Below are 19,510 nucleotides of genomic sequence, written 5' to 3'. Positions count from 1 at the left end.
AAATATTTTCCCCCTTCTGTGGACTGCCTTCATGTTGTTGGTTGTGCCCTTTGCTGCATTAAAGTTTGAAGCTTTGGTAAAGTCACGTTTTCCTGTTGTGATTTGTGCTTCTGGCCTATGTTTAAGAAGCCCCTAGCAAATCCAAGGGCATTACGTTTACTCCCACATTTTGCTCTAAGAGTTGGATCGTTTCATCCTTTTCATTTAGGCATTTGATCTATTCGAGTTAACTCAGGAGACTTTGTTCATTTGTTTATAGATTTCAACAGTCTCAGCACCACCTGGTGAAGGGTAGTTCCTTGTTGAAATGAACTGTGACTAGGGACCCATTTCTAGTAATGATATCAGACATCTGCTTTCTGAGCTGCTGACTCGTGCTGAGTTTGGTATCACCAAAGTCCCTTAAGTATCTCCCAGGTGTCACTGATAAACAGCCTTCCATCCGTTCTGCCCTTGTACAGATGGTAATTGGGGCTCAGTTAATAGATTTCACTCTTGCTGCTATTCAATATCATCAATTGGTTCAGCTGGTCATTCCAGAAAGTTCAAGGCCCAGCAGTGTCCCTACACTCCATCATCTGTATCCTCAGTTACTGCCATCAGTCAAAGCATGTTTCAACTTTGCATCAGATGACTGAAGTAGGAACTGGTGAGTGAGACCAGGTGCCTGCCACTGTGGGACAGACACGGAGATGACAGACAACACAGAAGTAACGCAACAGGCAAGCTGATTTCACATTGTCAGGTGCCACTTCAAAGAGTCCTGCTAAAGTATGATTCCCACAATAGCATTTACATCTTCATGTCGCCTTAGATGCTGGCCATGTCTACATATCATTGTTGAAGATTTACTTCAGAGAGGGTTTCACTCCAGGGGCCCTCCCTCCTTAAATCCAATTCTGACATCAGGAAGGTCACCCCTTTAGTACTGCTGAGTGATGTACTTTGCAATGACTGTGGGCCTCACCCAATGGTTGTCTCACTTTGGGTTGTAACATGAAATCTAAACAGTCTTTTAACAAAAAAAAACCCAGAGCCAGATATTGGTGTAAACATTGAAAGATCAGAGAGACAAAAGAACAAGCAATTGCCATGTCTCACCTCACCAACTCCACGAATCCTCTCACTGAAATCCTCTGAGTCCTCACCCAAAAGGCCCCAGCCAAAAAGGCCTTCAGTTCCTGTCTCCTCACACCTTATATACCTTTCTTTGCCCAGCCATCACTTCCTTCTTAGTGTTGAGATTAAGGCGTGTAATTCCCAAATTCTGGGATTAAAGGTGTGTGTCACCACTGCCTGGCTCTGTTTCTCTCCTAGCCTGAGTCACGCCCATGTAGTCCAGAGTGGCTCTGAACTTACAGAGATCCAGATGGACTCTGCCTCCCAAAAGCTAGGATTAAAGGTGTGTGCCAGCACTGCCTAGCATCTATGTTTAATCTAGTGGCTTGTTCTGTTCTCTGATCTTCAGGCAAATTTTATTAGGGTACACAATATATCACCACATTTTTTAGAGGTGTTTTAGAGGGATTTAGAGGAAGAAATGATATTGTGGTTTGACTAAGAATGGCCCCCCATAGGTTCATATATTTGAATGCTTAGTCATCAGGGAGTGGCACTATTGATAAGGATTGGGAGGTGTGGCCTTGTTGGGGTAGGTGTCACCTTGTTAGAGGAAGTGTATCACTGGGGGAGCACTTTGAGGTTTTGGAAGCCCAAGCCAGGCATTGTGGCTGTCTCTCTCTCTCTCTCTCTCTCTCTCTCTCTCTCTCTCTCTCTCTCTCTCTCTCTCTCTCTCTCTCCTGCCTGTGGATCCTGATGTAGAACTCTCAAGCTACCTCTCCAGCACCATGCCTGCCTGCATGCCACCATGCTTCCCACCATGATGACAATGGACTAAACCTCTGACACTGGAAGCCAGCCCCAATTAAATGTTTTTCTTTGTAAGCGTTGCCGTGGTCATGACAGCAATGGAACACCTGACAAACTCCCAACTGACCATTTGTTACATTCATTGGGCCTACTCCCCAGAGTTCATGAGCAGCACAAATTGGGCTCAATGAGGTTTTTTTTTTTTTTTAAAGGACACCAAGTGGCAGGGAGCAGGTTCTAGAAGGTGGGAATTGATCTGGCAGGAGCAATGGGTGTGAATATGATAATAGATTGTATGAAATTCTCAAAGAATTAAGTAAAAATATTAATTAATATGATACAATTATATTACTTATAAGTTATAAATTTATAAGTAATTTATATAATTATAAAATTAATATAATTTAATTAATATTAATTAAAAAGAGGGTCTACTAACATTGCTGTGGCTTGTAAATAATGCCAGTTGCTGGGGTGTGGGTCCACTCTTTGGGAGCAGAACCAGTGGCTGGGGTGTGGGTCCACTCTTTGGGAGCAGCACCAGTGGCGGGGGTGTGGGTCCACTCTGTGGGAGCAGTACCAGTGGCTGGGGTGTGGGTCCACTCTTTGGGAGTAGTACCAGTGGCTGGGGTGTAGGTCCACTCTTTGGGAGCAGCACCAGTTATATCCACCTTGTACTCCTTTTTAAAACCTGATGTTTGCAGAAAGTATGGTCGGCCAAATGAGACTAGTATGTGACTCAGGACAAAGTCCTATCTGCAATGTGCCAGAAGGAAATTCTTTTCTTGAACCTGTATCACCCGAGAAGAAAGTTGATTGATGTGGACAACAACAGTCCTATCTCTAGAAGCAGTGGCTGACATGGAGGACCCAACAAGTATTTGTGGAATGAATGGGCAAAGCAATGCACATCCTGCACTCTCCAAAACTTCATTTCTCTTTTAGGCTTTTTTTTGGAGGGGGTTGGTATCCAGGAGGCTTTTCCCAATGGTGCACTAGAGTATCAGACCGAAGTTTTTATCACTGTTCCTGGATCTCACTTTAATGATCAGTGAAGCACTGACTGAGGCTCTCAGGTGATAACAACTGCAAGGAAGCTCTTAAAGCTCTGGACAAACTTGACTCACAGCCACCCTAACGATCTCCTCTGGCTAGCCTGGTGTGTGTCCATAGGGCTTTTTTTCCTTTCCAGCTTCAGATATTCACCTCTGCAGTATTCTTCAAAAACTGACTCCTCCAATGATTTAAGTTTTCCTATTGACCATCAATTCCCTCTTGGTTGACAAGCCTTATCTTGTGAATGCACAGATGCCTGTTTTAGGTCATCTAGGGAGTGGTGAAAGGGGGGCTAGTGCCTGGCATTTCAATATCATTATTTTGCTCAACAACAACAAAAATCTATTATAACTGGCCTTCCTATTCTGCCATTTTGTCCCCAAGAGAAGTCAGATTTAATATTCATCAGCTGAACTGATTCCATGGAAACAATAGTGATTTCTAAGATGAAAAAGAATAATGCATGAACACTGGTTATATTTCTTGGCTGTAAAAAAATCAAAACTCTGACTCATCAAATTAAATTACTCATTAAGATTCAAGCTAAGTAACTGTATCTGTATTCAGGTACAACGCTGCCAGACACAAATGAGCTAATGTTGCAAAAGGAGAATTTACTCCCCCGACTCCCTGGGCAGAAACAGCCGCTATATCTAGGATCCCTAATTTTTAAAAATTTCTTCAAAGTTTCTGCACTTATTTAGTGTGTGTGTGTGTGTGTGTGTGTGTGTGTGTGTGTGTATTATGTCTATGGATGTATGTGTGCCAAGCTGTGTGTACAGAAGTCATCACACACTGTGCAGGAGTCTGTTCCCTCCTTCCCCCAAATGGGTTCTGGGAATCACACTCAGGTCTCACCTCACCCACCATAAGATCACTATATTAATGCCTTAAGCCTACACACGATGAGTATTGTTCTCTCCTTTGTTCCCAGCTAGAGTACCTGGGGTGGATATTTTCACTGTTCCTGAAAGTGAACATCTCATTCTTCTGCTGGCACAAGATGCTGACTTCTGACAGGCGCGTCTGCAGACCTCAGATAGGGCTATGGGCAGCACTACGGTGGATGCTAAGAGGCAGCATTTGCGGCCAGGACTCTTTCACAGGGTAACTTGCTATTTGAATCAGAGTGCATGCCCCCAAGCCCTCAGGACAGCTTTTCCATCTCTGTTTTGATGATGTGGGGCCATGGAGGGAAGTGAGGCCCACAGAAGGTGTGGGGACAGATGGTCCCCAAGTCTACTATCCAGTGTCTAGCCTATAGAATTGTTGAGTCCCACACTCTTCAAAGCCTTCTGCATGGCAAGATCCCCTTCACGAAAGCCCCACTTGAGATGCCTTAAGTATGAGTCTTTGGGGTAGGGCTGGGGCACTGATATTTCAAAAGCTTCCCAGGAGTCCTCCAACCGGAACTATGGAGCTGGTGAGTGAACTCAACATGATTGGAGACTGGAACCTTCTGGAAAGGGACTCTCCATGAAGTCCACTTTCATGCTTTATCATTACTACTGGGGTGAGAAGTGTTAAACCAAGTCAAGTGACCTGTAGGTATGGCAGGGGTTTAACTTTAAAGGCCCTGGTGCCTTAGTCAAGATCCTCTTGGGATTCTCTCCAACACCAACCAGAAAGATCAGTCCCTCCCCAAGCCTGCTCTTAAATGCACCTCTTTCCTGTTATGAGGTTTTGAGGCATCAGGTCATGTGTCTATGAAAAGAACCTTAGTCCCCTTGAAGGGCCCCAGCATACTTGCTTAGCCTAACGCCATTTTTGAGCAAGGCTTGAAAAGTAACTAGAGGTCAGAAAAACAACTTGTACCCTGGATGAGAGCCAAGTCAGCAGGCGTGTCGAGCTCGGGGAAAAACCACGAGCTGTCCTGAGTTTGAACCTGGCCTCATACGAATCGTCCAATCAGAACCCTGTAAAACATGCTTCCTGCTTCTGTACCCGCCCTTCCGCTGCCCGACCCTATAAAAACCCTCCACTCCAGCCCGTGGGCGCGCCAGTCTCTTCAGCCTTTGGAGGGACTGTATCGCCCCGGGTACCCGTGTTCCTGAATAAAGCCTCTTGCTGTTTGCATCTGACTTGTGGTCTCGGTGTGATCTCTGGGCGAGGGTCTCTCCAGAGGGAAGACTCCAGACGGGGGTCTTTCATTTGGGGGCTCGTCCGGGATCGGAGACCCCCGCCTCGGGACCACCGACCCACTGTCAGGAGGTAAGCTGGCCGGCCACTGTCTGTCTGTATTGTCTCAGTCTGTTTACTTGTCTTTCGTTTTCGTCGGACGTCCTAAGTCAGGTCTGAGTCGGTGGGGGCTGAAGGAGCTGACGAGCTCGGACTTCGCCCACCGAAACCCTGGAAGACGTTCCACGGGTATCTGAAGTCCCCTCTGGGGCACGGGAAGTCCCCTCTGGGGCACGGAAAGTCCCCTCTGGGGCACGGAAAGTCCCCTCTGGGGCACGGGAAGTCCCCTCTGGGGCACGGTTTTTCGGGGCCACCCACGCATCAGAAGAATACGTGGTACTGGCAGGGGACGGAGAATTCAAACACTCCGCGTCCCCATCTGAGTTTTTGCTTTCGGTTTTACGCCGGAGCCGCGCAGCGAAAAATTCTGTGGTCTGTCTTGTCTGTTTGTTTCTCGTTGTGTGTTTAACCCTTCTTTATTTGGAGACCACCATGGGACAGGCTGTCGCCACCCCATTGAGCCTAACCAAGGACCACTGGTCCGATGTTAAGGCCCGAGGAAACAATGAAGGTGTCATTGTCAGGAAGAAGAAATGGATCACCTTCTGCGAGGCCGAATGGGTCATGATGAATGTCGGCTGGCCGCGAGAGGGATCTTTTAACCTCTCTCTTATTTCGCAGGTGGAGGGTAAGGTTTTCGCCCCTAGCCCTTATGGGCATCCCGACCAGGTCCCATATATCACCATCTGGAGATCACTGGTCGAGAACCCATTTCCATGGGTTAAGCCTTTCCTTCCGCAGCCCCCTCCAGTCTCTGGGCCTTCTGCGCCCCCCAACCCGGACTCCTCCCTTTACCCCGTGCTCCCTCACAAGGAGACTCCTAAGCCTCCAGTCCTCCCCCCAGACCCCCATACCTCCCTTATAGATCTCCTGACGGAGGACCCACCACCATATCGAGCCGGACCACCTGGAGAGCCGGCCGAAGCGGCCCCAGCCGCCGCCCCGGTGGCGGCGTCCCCGGCCGTGCCCGTGGCAGATCCGGAAGTCACCTCGACTCGCAGGACCCACGGGGCTGAAGAAGAGGACGCAGCCCCGTCCCCCATTGCCGGCCGCCTCCTCGGCCGCCGGGATGGCCCCCCTATTGAGTCCAGGGCCTTCCCGCTTAGAGAGGGGCCGAATCGCCAGTTGCAGTACTGGCCCTTTTCAGCCTCAGACCTCTATAATTGGAAACAACATAATCCCCCTTTCTCCAGGGATCCTGTTGCCTTAACCGGCCTAATTGAGTCCATCCTAGTGACTCACAGGCCGACTTGGGACGACTGTCAGCAGCTCCTGCAGACCCTCTTAACAGTAGAGGAGAAGCAGAGAGTTTTCCTGGAGGCCCGGAAGCAGGTTCTGGGCGACGATGGGAGGCCAACCCAACTCCCAAATATCATCGATGCAGTTTTTCCCTTGACCCGCCCAGACTGGGACTTCAATACACCTGAAGGTAGGGAGCATCTACATCTCTATCGCCAGTTGCTCTTAGCGGGTCTCCGAGCGGCCGCCAGAAGGCCTACCAATTTGGCCCAGGTAAGGAATGTGATACAGGGAAAGGAAGAAACACCCGCTGCATTTTTAGAGAGGCTGAAGGAGGCTTATAGGATGTACACTCCGTATGATCCAGAAGACCCAGGGCAAGCACCAGGTGTCATCCTATCATTTATCTATCAGTCTAGCTCAGATATCAGAACCAAATTGCAGCGGCTGGAAGGTTTACAGGCGCTAGGTTTGCCAGACTTATTGAAGGAAGCAGAGAAAGTGTTCAATAAGAGAGAAACTCCTGAGGAGCGTGAGGAAAGGAGATGGCAGAAACAAGAGGAAAGGGACAAGAAACAGCATAGGGAGATGAAAAGGGTTTTGGCCGCCGTTGTGTCTCAGGGACAGCGGAGAGAGGGAGATAGGTCGGGAGAGCGAAGGAGGCCACCCCTTGATAAAGACCAATGTGCTTACTGCAAGGAGAAGGGACACTGGGCCCGAGAGTGCCCCAAGAAGCCACAAGGACCCCGCCGGCCCAAGCCCAAGACTGTAGACCTCCTTAGTCTGGAAGACTAGGGGAGTCGAGGCCAGGAGCCCCCCCCTGAGCCTAGGATAACCCTCAAGATCGGGGGGCAGCCCGTGACCTTCCTGGTTGATACTGGTGCCGAACATTCAGTCCTAACCCATGCCGGAGTGCCTCTTAGCCGGCATTCTGCACTGGTGCAGGGGGCAACTGGAAACAAGAGGTATTATTGGACTGCCAAGAGAAAAGTCCAACTGGCATCAGGGCAAGTAACTCACTCCTTTCTGCACATACCTGAATGCCCCCATCCGCTGTTAGGACGGGACCTATTAACCAAATTGAAGGCACAAATCTATTTTGATGAGAAGGGACCGAGGGTCACGGGTCCTAAAGGAGACCCTCTACAAATCCTTGCCCTCAGTTTAGAAGAAGAATACCGTTTGTTTGAACCAGAACCCCCGGAGAAATTACCTGAGGAACTACAGAACTGGCTGAGAGAGTTTCCTCAGGCCTGGGCAGAGACTGGAGGCTTGGGGCTGGCACACGATCAGCCACCGCTGGTGATCTCACTAAAGGCCTCCGCAACTCCCGTTTCAATTAGACAATACCCAATGTCACGGGAAGCTCATGAGGGGATCAAGCCCCATATTCGAAGGCTCCTAGACCAAGGGGTGCTAAAGCCCTGCCAGTCCCCTTGGAACACCCCTCTCTTGCCTGTTAAGAAACCGGGGACAGGGGACTACAGGCCGGTCCAGGACTTGAGAGAGGTCAATAAGCGGGTGGAGGACATACACCCCACGGTGCCCAACCCCTATAACCTTCTGAGCACCCTCCCACCGACCCACGTCTGGTACACTGTGCTAGACCTGAAGGATGCCTTCTTTTGTTTGAGACTGCACCCTCAAAGTCAAATGCTATTCGCTTTTGAATGGAGGGACCCAGAAAAAGGGCTTTCGGGACAGTTAACCTGGACCCGGCTCCCTCAAGGCTTCAAAAATAGCCCAACCCTCTTTGATGAGGCCCTACATGCAGATCTGGCCGGATTCCGGGTCGAACACCCAACCCTGACTCTGCTCCAGTACGTGGATGATCTACTCCTGGCGGCCAGGAGTCGAACCGAGTGCCTGGAAGGCACTCGAGCCTTATTGGCCAGACTTGGACAAAAGGGCTATAGAGCCTCAGCCAGAAAGGCTCAAGTATGCCGAGACAAGGTTACCTACCTGGGCTACACCCTGAGCGGGGGGCAAAGATGGTTAACAAGAGCGAGGAAGGAGACGATAATCTCCATCCCTCCTCCTCGGAACCCCCGCCAAGTTCGAGAGCTCCTGGGTACGGCTGGGTACTGCCGCCTTTGGATTCCTGGCTTTGCCGAACTGGCAGCCCCATTGTACCCCCTCACTAAACCAGGGGCCATGTTCCAATGGGAAGAGAAGCATCAGAAAGCATTCCAACAGATCAAGAAGGCCTTACTCGAGGCCCCGGCTCTGGGTCTGCCAGATCTAACCAAGCCCTTTGAGCTGTTTGTGGATGAGAACTCAGGTTTTGCCAAAGGGGTACTGGTGCAAAGACTGGGACCTTGGAGGAGACCTGTAGCGTACTTGTCCAAGAAATTGGACCCGGTGGCTACAGGATGGCCATCATGCCTCCGCATGGTGGCAGCCATTGCCGTATTACTTAAGGATGCCGGGAAGCTGACTCTGGGACAGCCGTTGACTGTGCTGGCCTCCCATGCAGTGGAGGCCTTGGTCCGACAACCACCGGACAGATGGCTTTCTAACGCCAGAATGACTTACTATCAGGCCTTACTGCTGGACTCAGACCGGGTAAATTTTGGGCCGACAGTTTCCCTTAACCCTGCTACCTTGCTGCCACTGCCTAGCCCCTCCGAGGAACATGACTGCCTCCAGATTCTAGCCGAAGCACATGGCACCCGCCCTGATCTGACAGATCAGCCGCTTAAGAATCCAGACGCTGTCTGGTACACAGATGGGAGCAGTTTCCTGGAGGAGGGGAAACGCAGAGCCGGGGCAGCTATAACCACCGAATCGGAAGTGGTATGGGCATCGTCACTCCCGCCCGGGACATCGGCCCAGCGCGCAGAACTGATTGTGCTCACCCAAGCTCTCCGGATGGCAGAAGGTAAGAAGCTCACAGTTTATACTGACAGCAGATATGCCTTCGCCACTGCGCATGTCCACGGGGAAATCTACAGACGGAGAGGCCTGCTGACGTCCGCGGGTAAGGAAATCAAAAACAAAAAAGAGATCCTAGACCTCCTAAAGGCCCTGTTCCTCCCGCTCCAACTCAGTATTGTCCACTGCCCAGGGCATCAGAAGGATGACTCTGCGGTAGCCAGAGGGAATCGGCTGGCGGATCTGACTGCCCGAACAGTGGCTTCCCAGCCAGCAGGGAGCAGCCAGTTGATGGCCATACAAGAACCACAGCCTGAGAGAGACCCCGTGCCCTATAGCCCAGAAGACCATGAGCTAGCAAAGAAAATGGGGGCGGACTGGGAACAAGGAAGACAAGCATATATACTGGGGGACCGGATGGTCATGCCAACCTCCCATACCCGATACATGCTGAGATTCCTCCATGCATTGACCCATTTGAGCAAAAACAAGATGAAGACCCTATTGGACAGAGAAAACACCTGGGCAGTGCTGCTGAACCAGGATCAGGTACTCCAGCAGGTAACTTCTACCTGCCCAGCCTGTGCTCAAGTCAACACAGGAAAGGTTCATCTAAACAAGGGGGCCCGCCAAAGAGGTCATCGTCCTGGTGTTCATTGGGAAATAGACTTTACAGAAGTAAAACCCGGACTCTACGGGTACCGGTACCTCCTGGTCTTCGTGGACACTTTTTCCGGATGGATCGAGGCATTTCCAACCAAGAATGAGACGGCTAACGTGGCAACAAAGAAACTGTTGGAAGAAATCTTCCCCAGGTATGGGATGCCTCAAATATTGGGGTCGGATAACGGGCCTGCCTTCGTCTCTCAGGTAAGTCAGAAGGTGGCCAAACTATTGGGGGTTGATTGGAAACTCCATTGTGCATACCGTCCCCAGAGCTCAGGACAGGTAGAACGAGCTAATAGAACAATCAAGGAGACTTTAACCAAATTAACGCTTGCAACTGGCACTAGAGATTGGGTGCTCCTACTTCCCTTGGCTCTCTACCGAGCCCGAAATACTCCTGGCCCACACGGCCTAACCCCTTTTGAGATCATGTATGGGGCCCCACCTCCTGTTGTAGACTTTCTCCATCCTGATATTTCCTCCTTTGCTACCACCCCTACTTTAGAGGCACATCTTCAAGCCCTCCAACTGGTGCAGAGGGAGATCTGGAAGCCCCTGGCCAAGGCCTATCAGGAGCAGCTAGACAAGCCGGTGGTGCCCCACCCCTTCCAGATCGGGGACTCCGTTTGGGTCCGACGACACCAGACCAAGAATCTGGAACCATGGTGGAAGGGGCCCTACACTGTCTTGCTGACCACCCCCACTGCACTCAAGGTCGACGGGATTGCTGCATGGATCCACGCCTCGCATGTGAAGGCTGCCAGGGAACCCGACCCAGCAGGATCCAGAAAGTCAACATGGACAGTGCGCCGCACACGAAACCCCCTAAAAATAAGGTTGGCCCGCGGCTCCTCTTCCTCCCCCTCCTCTTAATCTCTGCCTACCCCCAGGGGACTAGGGCGGCAGAGAGCCCGCACCTAGTTAAGAGGCTCACTTGGCAGGTTATCTCACAAACTGGGGAGACGGTCTGGCAAACGGCCGCCCTTCACACCCCCTTCACATGGTGGCCTAACTTGCATCCAGATCTCTGCCAACTAGTAGCAGGGTCAGAGGACTGGGACATCCCCACCACTGACCCCATGAACCCCAGAGCACCAGACGTCTGTCAGGATGGTAAGGGAACTTGCAAATGTAGTGACGGGAGATATGGATGTGGTCACCCTGAAACCAGAGCAGCCCTGTCACAACTATCCTTTTACGTCTGCCCCCGGGATGGTAGGGACAGAAAGATGATTAGACAATGTGGGGGTTATGAAAGTTACTTCTGTAAAGCATGGGGATGTGAAACAACTGGTAATACCTATTGAGAGCCTTCATCCACTTGGGACCTCATTAGGGTAAAAAGAACTACCCAAAGAGAAAGCCACTCATGGCGTCCTCTTACTCAAGGACGTTGTTGGGGAACTGTCACGTCAGGAAGAGATAACACTTACTGGAAAGGGGGGGGGCCCTGTGTAAATTTCACCTGCAACCCCCTGAATATATCTTTTACTCAGAAGGGAAGGGAGATAACACAAGACTGGATTAAAGGTAAAACATGGGGACTTAGACTTTACATGACGGGATGGGACCAGGGAGTCGTGTTTACGATTAGGCTTAAAATCACGGAGCCCTCCGCCTCTATAGGTCCCAACCAGGTTCTCTCTGACCAAAAGCGCCCCTCTTTACCCGCTCCGGCACCCCCGAGGGCTACCCCCCGACCCAATTCAGCCATTCGCCCAAGCACGGCTCCGAATGCTACTGTAACCCCAGTCACCCTCCAGCCACCCAGGCCCGGTACGGGAGACCGGCTATTGAATCTTATAGAGGGCGCTTACTCAGCCCTCAATGTTACCAACCCAAATCAGACTCAGGAATGCTGGTTATGCCTAGTCTCCACACCTCCCTATTATGAGGGGGTGGCCGTAGTCGGAAGCTTCACCAATTCTTCTTCACCCCCGTCAGGATGTGCCTCGACACCTCAGCATAAGCTCACAATCTCCGAGGTGTCAGGACAAGGACTATGTCTGGGGATAGTACCCTACACCCACCAACACCTGTGTAATCGCACCCAGGCACTTGTTCCAGGACCCCACTATCTCGTGGCTCCCAACGGAACTTATTGGGCCTGTTGCACTGGACTTACACCATGCCTCTCCTCCTCAATACTAGCCAACACGGCCGATTATTGTGTGCTCATAGAACTGTACCCCAAGATAGTCTACCATGCACCTGAAGATATCTATGCCCGATATGAGACAGGGGTCCCCCGTATAAAAAGAGAGCCAGTCTCGCTAACCCTGGCCCTGATATTAGGTGGATTAACTATGGGAGGAGTCGCCGCCGGAATAGGCACAGGTACCACTGCCCTCATGGAAACCAACCAGTTCAGACAACTCCAGGTTGCCATGCATACCGATATCCAGGCACTGGAGGAATCCGTGAGTGCCTTGGAAAAGTCACTCACCTCCCTGTCTGAAGTAGTTCTGCAGAACCGGAGGGGATTAGACCTCCTCTTCCTGCAGGAGGGGGGGTTATGTGCCGCCCTTAAAGAAGAATGTTGCTTCTATGCGGATCATACTGGGGTGGTGAGAGATAGCATGGCTAGATTAAGAAAAAGATTAGAACAAAGACAAAAACTCTTTGAAGAACAGCAGGGATGGTTTGAAGGATGGTTCAGAAGGTCCCCCTGGCTCACCACCCTCATCTCCACCCTTATGGGACCCCTTCTGATTTTATTGCTCCTTCTGACGCTCGGGCCCTGTATCCTAAACAGACTTGTCCAATTTATCAGGGAACGTGTTTCTACTATTCAGACCTTGGTATTGACCCAACAATACCAACGACTCAACCAGGTGGAAATGGAGTCACATCCCTATTCTTCCCTATGAATGGAGGATTCCATTCCCTGAGATAAGAAAATGGGGGAATGAAGGGCCCCAGCATACTTGCTTAGCCTAACGCCATTTTTGAGCAAGGCTTGAAAAGTAACTAGAGGTCAGAAAAACAACTTGTACCCTGGATGAGAGCCAAGTCAGCAGGCGTGTCGAGCTCGGGGAAAAACCACGAGCTGTCCTGAGTTTGAACCTGGCCTCATATGAGTCGCCCAATCAGAACCCTGTAAAACATGCTTCTTGCTTCTGTACCCGCCCTTCCGCTGCCCAACCCTATAAAAACCCTCCACTCCAGCCCGTGGGCGCGCCAGTCTCTTCAGCCTTTGGAGGGACTGTATCGCCCCGGGTACCCGTGTTCCTGAATAAAGCCTCTTGCTGTTTGCATCTGACTTGTGGTCTCGATGTGATCTCTGGGCGAGGGTCTCTCCAGAGGGAAGACTCCAGACGGGGGTCTTTCACCCTTAACCCTGGGTCACACAAAGACACACTCCCTGAGGTGCACATACTGCAGCCAACATCCAGGAAAGACCACTTTCCTGAAACTGACCCATGGGCATCATGCTCAGGAAGCTATGGTGTCAGGTACAGACCCACAGGTGGAGTGTTTACACACACATTAACACATGCCCCAAAGATGTCTATGAAAGTGTTGATTCATTAACTCATTTTATTCATAAGCTGGCAATTTCAAGTAAAATAATCAGATTTGAGGCACTTGTCTCCTTTCTGTATTCTTAGGATTATATACTTGTTCCCCAAATCTGAAGAAACAACTCAAGAATCTGTTCATACTGGGACTACAGTATTTATTAGCCTTAATGTACCAGAGTCACTTTATATTGGAATCTACTGGGAAGATGTGTGACGGCAGAAACTATCCCTAAGTGCCGACCAGCAGGACTTGTTACTTGCTCGTTACCATCAGCTGCTTCTGCTCATTTTATCTGCCTCAGGGAAAACTAAGAAAGGCCAATTAAAATACTGCTTAAACTTTACCACACTTGCAGTTCTGAATTGCAAAGGCGCTCTGTACTCTTAAAATAGCCCCAGTACTTAAAGACCTCCTGACATATTAGCCAATGGTGAACCTCCGTGCCAGGGAATGTATGTGTGAAATGTCTACAGTTCAATGGCATGCTACCCATCATTCTGTCGCTGTTGCCGTGACAGCAGGTCTAAGACTTATGGTGAGAACTTACTCCGCTCTGCAAGCTCATAACACCACTAACGTACACAGAAGTACTAATCACATAAATACTTGTTTTCTAAGGATGCATCCATTCCTACATAGTACAAGTTTCGACTAGGCACCAAGGACACAGTGGAAAACCTGGGTCACTCTTGTAAGAGTGTTCTCAGCAGGGTGAAGTGGAACAGAGCACCTGCAGAGCACAGGGCTGGGGGGAGAATGACGCTTCGCTACTTACTCTATAAGTCAGTTTTATCAACTATAACTGAAAATAGGGAGAGACACTTCTTAGGGTCTGGTGACCTGACAAAGTACTCAGATCCCCTGGGCTCTCCTTCTTCCCATCTTTCCCGTTTTCTGTGGTCCTTGTGTGGTGTGGCTTCTTGTTGCAATAGTTAATGGCTGTCTAGCTGACACTCTGTCTCCTAAATTTTTTTTTAACCTCTTAACTCTTCATGCTGTCTCCTATGAGACAATGCTAAGATTTCATTTTCATCTTTTCTCCATTTCTAAACTAGAAGTCTTTGGTGACTCCATATTACCCAAGAAATGAAGTCTAGCCTCCTTGTATGACATTCAAGGCCATTCACAAGCTGTTAAGCTGTTTCCTCTCATTTACCAATTAAAATTTTTTTTTTAGTTTTTTTCAGTTTTTTGAGACAGGGTTTCTTTGTGTAGCCCTGGTTGTACTAGAACTCTGCTCTGTAGATCAGAATTTGAACTCAGAGATCTGCCTGCCTCTGCCTCCTGAGTGCTGGGATTAAAGGTGTGTGCCACCACCGCCTGGCTTTCCAATGAGGTTTTGCCTACATGTAAATGTTCAAGTGTGTATCTGTGCATTTTCCTAGGACAGTCTCAAAGTATTCAACAAACCCTCAAATAAACTGCTAGCATGTACCTTCCTGGCCTTTGTTTCCATCTCCCAAAGATCCCTAGTTCAAGGCCTCAGTCACTCAAACCCTAAGGGGATCTTCCATTACTTCATGGAAGTATTGTCTGGGATTTTTTGTAGCTTTTGCTCCAAGGGAAAAAAGTCTCAGTTTGTCTTACTAAGATCATTCAAGGTTATCTCAAATACCATGCTCTCCAGAAGCTAACAGATTCCCTCAAAGAATGGGTTAATCTCGCTGGGTGGTGATGGCACATGCCTTTAATCCCAGCACTCAGGAGGCAGAGCCAGGCAGATCTCTGTGAGTTCGAGGCTGGCCTGGGCTACCAAGTGAGTTCCAGGAAAGGCGCAAAGCTACACAGAGAAACCCTGTCTTGAAAAACCAAAAAAAGAAAAAAAGAAAAAAGAAAAGAATGGATTAATCTCTGTATTGTGCCTCCCAACATTTTGAACTTGGGCAACATCACTGCCCGGTTCTCCCTAGTCCCATATTCTGCATGCATGACCTTCATCAGCTGGACTTGTAGTGTCTCCCTTTAGAAGTAGAGGACCATCCCCACCATGCTGTTGTTGTCTTTGACAGCAAAAATGGATCTAATCAGTGGAACTAGGCAGATGTAATCAGGTGGCTGCTGTCCTGTGTTCAGGCCTTGGAGAACAGCAGGTGTGTTTGTCTGTTTGGCATTTCTGTCCCATTATGAGGAGAACATGAGTTGACTAGCTTGCTGATCCAACTGTCATGTGACAGAAACCTGAACCCAGCTATCCTGTGGGCTCTGCCCTGCCAGGTCCAGTTTAGATCAGCTGACCTATAGCTAGCCTGCATGAGAACAAGGGGCTCACTTAAGTCTTGTCTCAATCCTGTAAGTTTGGGGTAGTCTGACACCCCGTACTACTGTGTCAATGGCTAACCAACTCAACCTCAAAGTACAGTGAAGTTCTGTACTGTAGCTGCCCTGCGCATGACTGATCTGCCTCCCCCAACTGTAAACGTCTGGTAGGTAGAGACACGCTGTCTTTATCTTTGTTCCGCAGTGACTTAATTCATTCCTTGCATAGCATGAGCACACTATATATTTTTGCTGGTTGCAATTTACTGAGGTTTAAAATCCCCAGTGGAAGTCATTAGTCAGTGATGGCATGATTATCCAAATCTACCTCCTGTGCTTCTTGTAAGGGCATCAAAACAATCCGACAGGCTTCTTGATGTGCTTCCGGGAAGAACATCCAAGTGACAACAGCCACAGAGTAGTGCCCAAATAACTATTAGTGACGAGGCCGATAATGGCAGGTTATTCTTTCCAAACGAGACACAGGTCAATTAGCAAAAAGAGCTGGGACAAAAGCCCTAACAGTCTCTTCTGGTAAACGGCAGATCTGGAACCGGTCAGGCCTGCTTAGAAGGGACTCACGTGCCTACCAATCTTTTTGAGGAGTATTTTCTTCCTTGTCACCAAGGAGTTCATCTAATTCATGGATGTGTAACAGGGTTTATCACTGGGCTCTTAGGAAATGTGTTGGGAGGACACAGGTCTCAGCAGCAGCTGCAGGAGGAGGTTGCTAAGCAATGAGAAACGAGCGTGCTTCAGAGAGACGTGGATTTGCTCTCCATCCTCAGCCTGGCTCCACATAGCCAACTGTGTAACCTCAGGACACCACTTAAACTTATCTGAGACGGGAAGAGCTAAGATTGATGGAATGCAGTGCTTGGTACATGCCTCATTCAGTTTTCATAGGAACATCATCACGAGAAACGCCAACAGCTGTGAAGATGTTAATTCGGCCGAGGTCACGGAGCTATTAACCGGCAAATTCAGGATTTAAACTCAATGTTCGGTCCATACATTTCCCTGGGCGCCATTGCCTCCTACTGGAGACTTCTGCTGTGCCTTAAATACTAGCTGCGGACCATGCCCCTTATACTTCTTCGTATTTCTGTGCCACCCTCCCTTGGAGGCCAGCTCTCATCTTTCCCCTTTCTACTCTTCTCCAGGTGCCACAGCCAAGGTCATGACTAATGTGAGAACCTCTGGACTTGGACTTCAGGTGTCTATAAATGAGCAATGCTAAACAGACACAAGGTGAGTTTTCATGACTGAGCGGCGCAGTGGTTTCTATAAGAACTGCTTGATGTATTAATCCAGAGTGTTCTGAGTTGGTCATTCAGCACTGAGGAAGCAGAGTGCCCACTAAGGAGGACAGGGATTGATCTCTTCTCACTTCTTTTTTCCTTCCAAGCTGTAGCAGAACAGAAAACCAACAGGAAGCTACTCTCATTCCCCGCTAAGACTAAAGTAGGGAAAACCAGAAGAACTCTACATTTTCCCAGTCCTCACTTCCTCCTCTAGAAAGAAACGATAAAACACTGCCTGCAAGATATGCTAGGGCAGTGGAGGCACACAGCTTTGGAAGTAACCACCCAGTATCTGATTGGAGTTAAGGCCCACTCCACAGATGGAACCCACACCCAACACACTTGGGTGACCAGAGACTAGATAACCCAGGGACCTAGGGTAAAACAAAATACTACTGGTTTAAATAACAATTTTCACAATATATAAAACAACTTCCTATGCTTTTGTAACCAAACTAACCAAGTAAATTTTGGAGAATAAAAGATACCCTACACAACATTTCTGCCTTATAGTCTCTAAAACTACTATTATTAAAATTCCATAGTAGAGTAGAGACCTTGTTACACATTTGCTTGGCCAGTTTAATTAGCTCATTAGCAAAGCTTTTTAAAGAGGAAAATCATCAGAATGTGAAATAGGCCTTCCCTATTTTTTTTTTTTTTTTGTGTGTGTGTGTGTGTGTATGTAGGCACATGTGTCCACAGGTACCAGTATTCACGTGTGCATTTATGTGTAAGCCTTTCATCTGCTTTTTTTTGAGATGGTCTTTACATTATTGGGACCTAGAGCCTACTGATTCTGCTAGTGTAACTGCTCGGCAAGCACTGGAGATCTGCTTGTCTCCACTTCTCCAGGGTTGAATCTGTAAGTGCCTGCCGGCAGGCTTACCTTTTTATATGGGTTCCGGGAAATTGAACTCGGGACCTTGTGCTTGCACATCAAGCACTCTATCTTCCAGCCCTGACTTTATCTATTCTAAACTCAAACTATAAATGTAATTAAGAGCCTTTAAAAGGACTACTTTCGAGCAGTGTGCTATAAATAATTTCCTGGTCATACTGGGATTTTTCTCAGTTTTCCTTCCCCACAACTCCAAGTATGTTCTCTAGTCTGTTCAATTCATTAAACCCCAGTGAAGTGTGACGGAGGTGGTCGGACGGGGGCCACGGGATGTTCAGTCACAGATGGTGTCAATAAAGCCAGCCAGCAGTCCTGTGGAAGGAAGCATCATGACGCAGAGTAACAAGGTCGCTTAAATGACTCCCCACTCTTTCCAAGCTGGTGCTCGGTTTAAAGGCATTCAACCGCATGTCTACTCTCCTCATGACTGAATCTATAAGATGATACCATCCAGGGCCCTCTATACTTTAAATTTATTCTCTACCCCTGGGAAGCTTCATTATTTGTTGTGGCTTTAACTCTGAATATTCTCTGATGACTGGTCCAACTCTCTCTGTTGTCCAGACCTTTTAAAAGTGCCATTAGCGGAAACCTTCATTCAACAGTTTTACAGAAGCCAGAGAAGCAGCCAAGGAGGCATCTAGGTTCCTTCCTCATCTTTACTCCGCACACGCAGCCAATCCAAAGCCCTATTGATTTTGTTTCAGAAATAACCTAGTCTTGGCTGCATTCTGAGTTTTCATCATCTCTGATGGATACTTCTTCCTGAGGCCATAACCTCTTTATTGGAGAAGTCCCGCTCCCCCCACTACAGACATCTACTGTACAAACCACAACACAGGTGTGCAGCCACCTCAGAAGCCAAGGGAAATCAAGCCAGCCCAGGTCTGAAAATGTTTCCTTTGTCCCCCAGTGTTGACCACTGAAATTCACATTTCTAAGCACGGCTGGTAGCACAACACCCCCTTCCTGCCTTTCAGCTTTAAGATCCATCTTTACTCACGTGCAAATGTTAGAGCCTAAAGCTCTGGGATAAGATACAGTGTTTGTGTTGCACAACGGTAGTGTAACACAATGGTCCATGCTGTATCTGGGACACATTTATATTCACTGTTTATGTGAAATTCATCTTTAGCTCAGCCGTGTGTGTGTGTGTGTGTGTGTGTGTGTGTGTGTGTGCACATGCACGTGCGTGCTGAATGTTTGAACCTCCTCCCTCTACCTCCCGAGTACTGGGATTACAGAAGTGTGCTACCATGCCTGGCTACCTCTTATATTTGCAAATTCAGCAAAATCACTTGACGTGCGCAGAGCAGCCCGAAAACATGAACAGAGAGAATAAAGAGAACGGCGCAGGTGTGGAAGTGGCTGAAGTCGCAGGTGCCTGGGGGTGGGGCGGTTACAGGAGACAGTATCAGGAAAGAGGGGGAAGACAGGGTTTACAGGAGACACTGACAGGGAAGGGACCAGAGAGCTCCAGAGAGGCTGGCTTCTGAAAGACCCTGATTTGTCACAGAAGAACAGGATGCCATCTAAAAACTTCATTTCTATAATGCATGTATATACAGTTTCCTAGCCCTAA

At 48.9% G+C, this 19,510-nt stretch overlaps 2 protein-coding genes across 2 annotated transcripts in view; one reads left to right on the top strand and one right to left on the bottom strand.

The window, feature by feature from the left end:
* Positions 1 to 19,510, bottom strand: part of Znf704 (zinc finger protein 704) — a 208,735-nt gene that overhangs the window by 65,525 nt on the left and 123,700 nt on the right. The window lies entirely within an intron of this gene.
* LOC128096022 (uncharacterized) lies at positions 5,423 to 11,253 on the top strand. The gene is given in 1 exon segment (XM_052715087.1): positions 5,423 to 11,253. A coding segment is annotated over 1 exon segment (5,220 nt). The 5' UTR covers positions 5,423 to 5,595; the 3' UTR covers positions 10,816 to 11,253.

Source organism: Peromyscus californicus, unplaced genomic scaffold (genome assembly GCF_007827085.1).
Source record: "Peromyscus californicus insignis strain IS unplaced genomic scaffold, ASM782708v3 Scaffold_5__1_contigs__length_169319896, whole genome shotgun sequence".
NCBI lineage: Eukaryota > Metazoa > Chordata > Mammalia > Rodentia > Cricetidae > Peromyscus > Peromyscus californicus.
The sequence above is the reverse complement of the archived record's forward strand: the minus strand, read 5'-3'. Positions and strand labels throughout refer to the sequence as shown.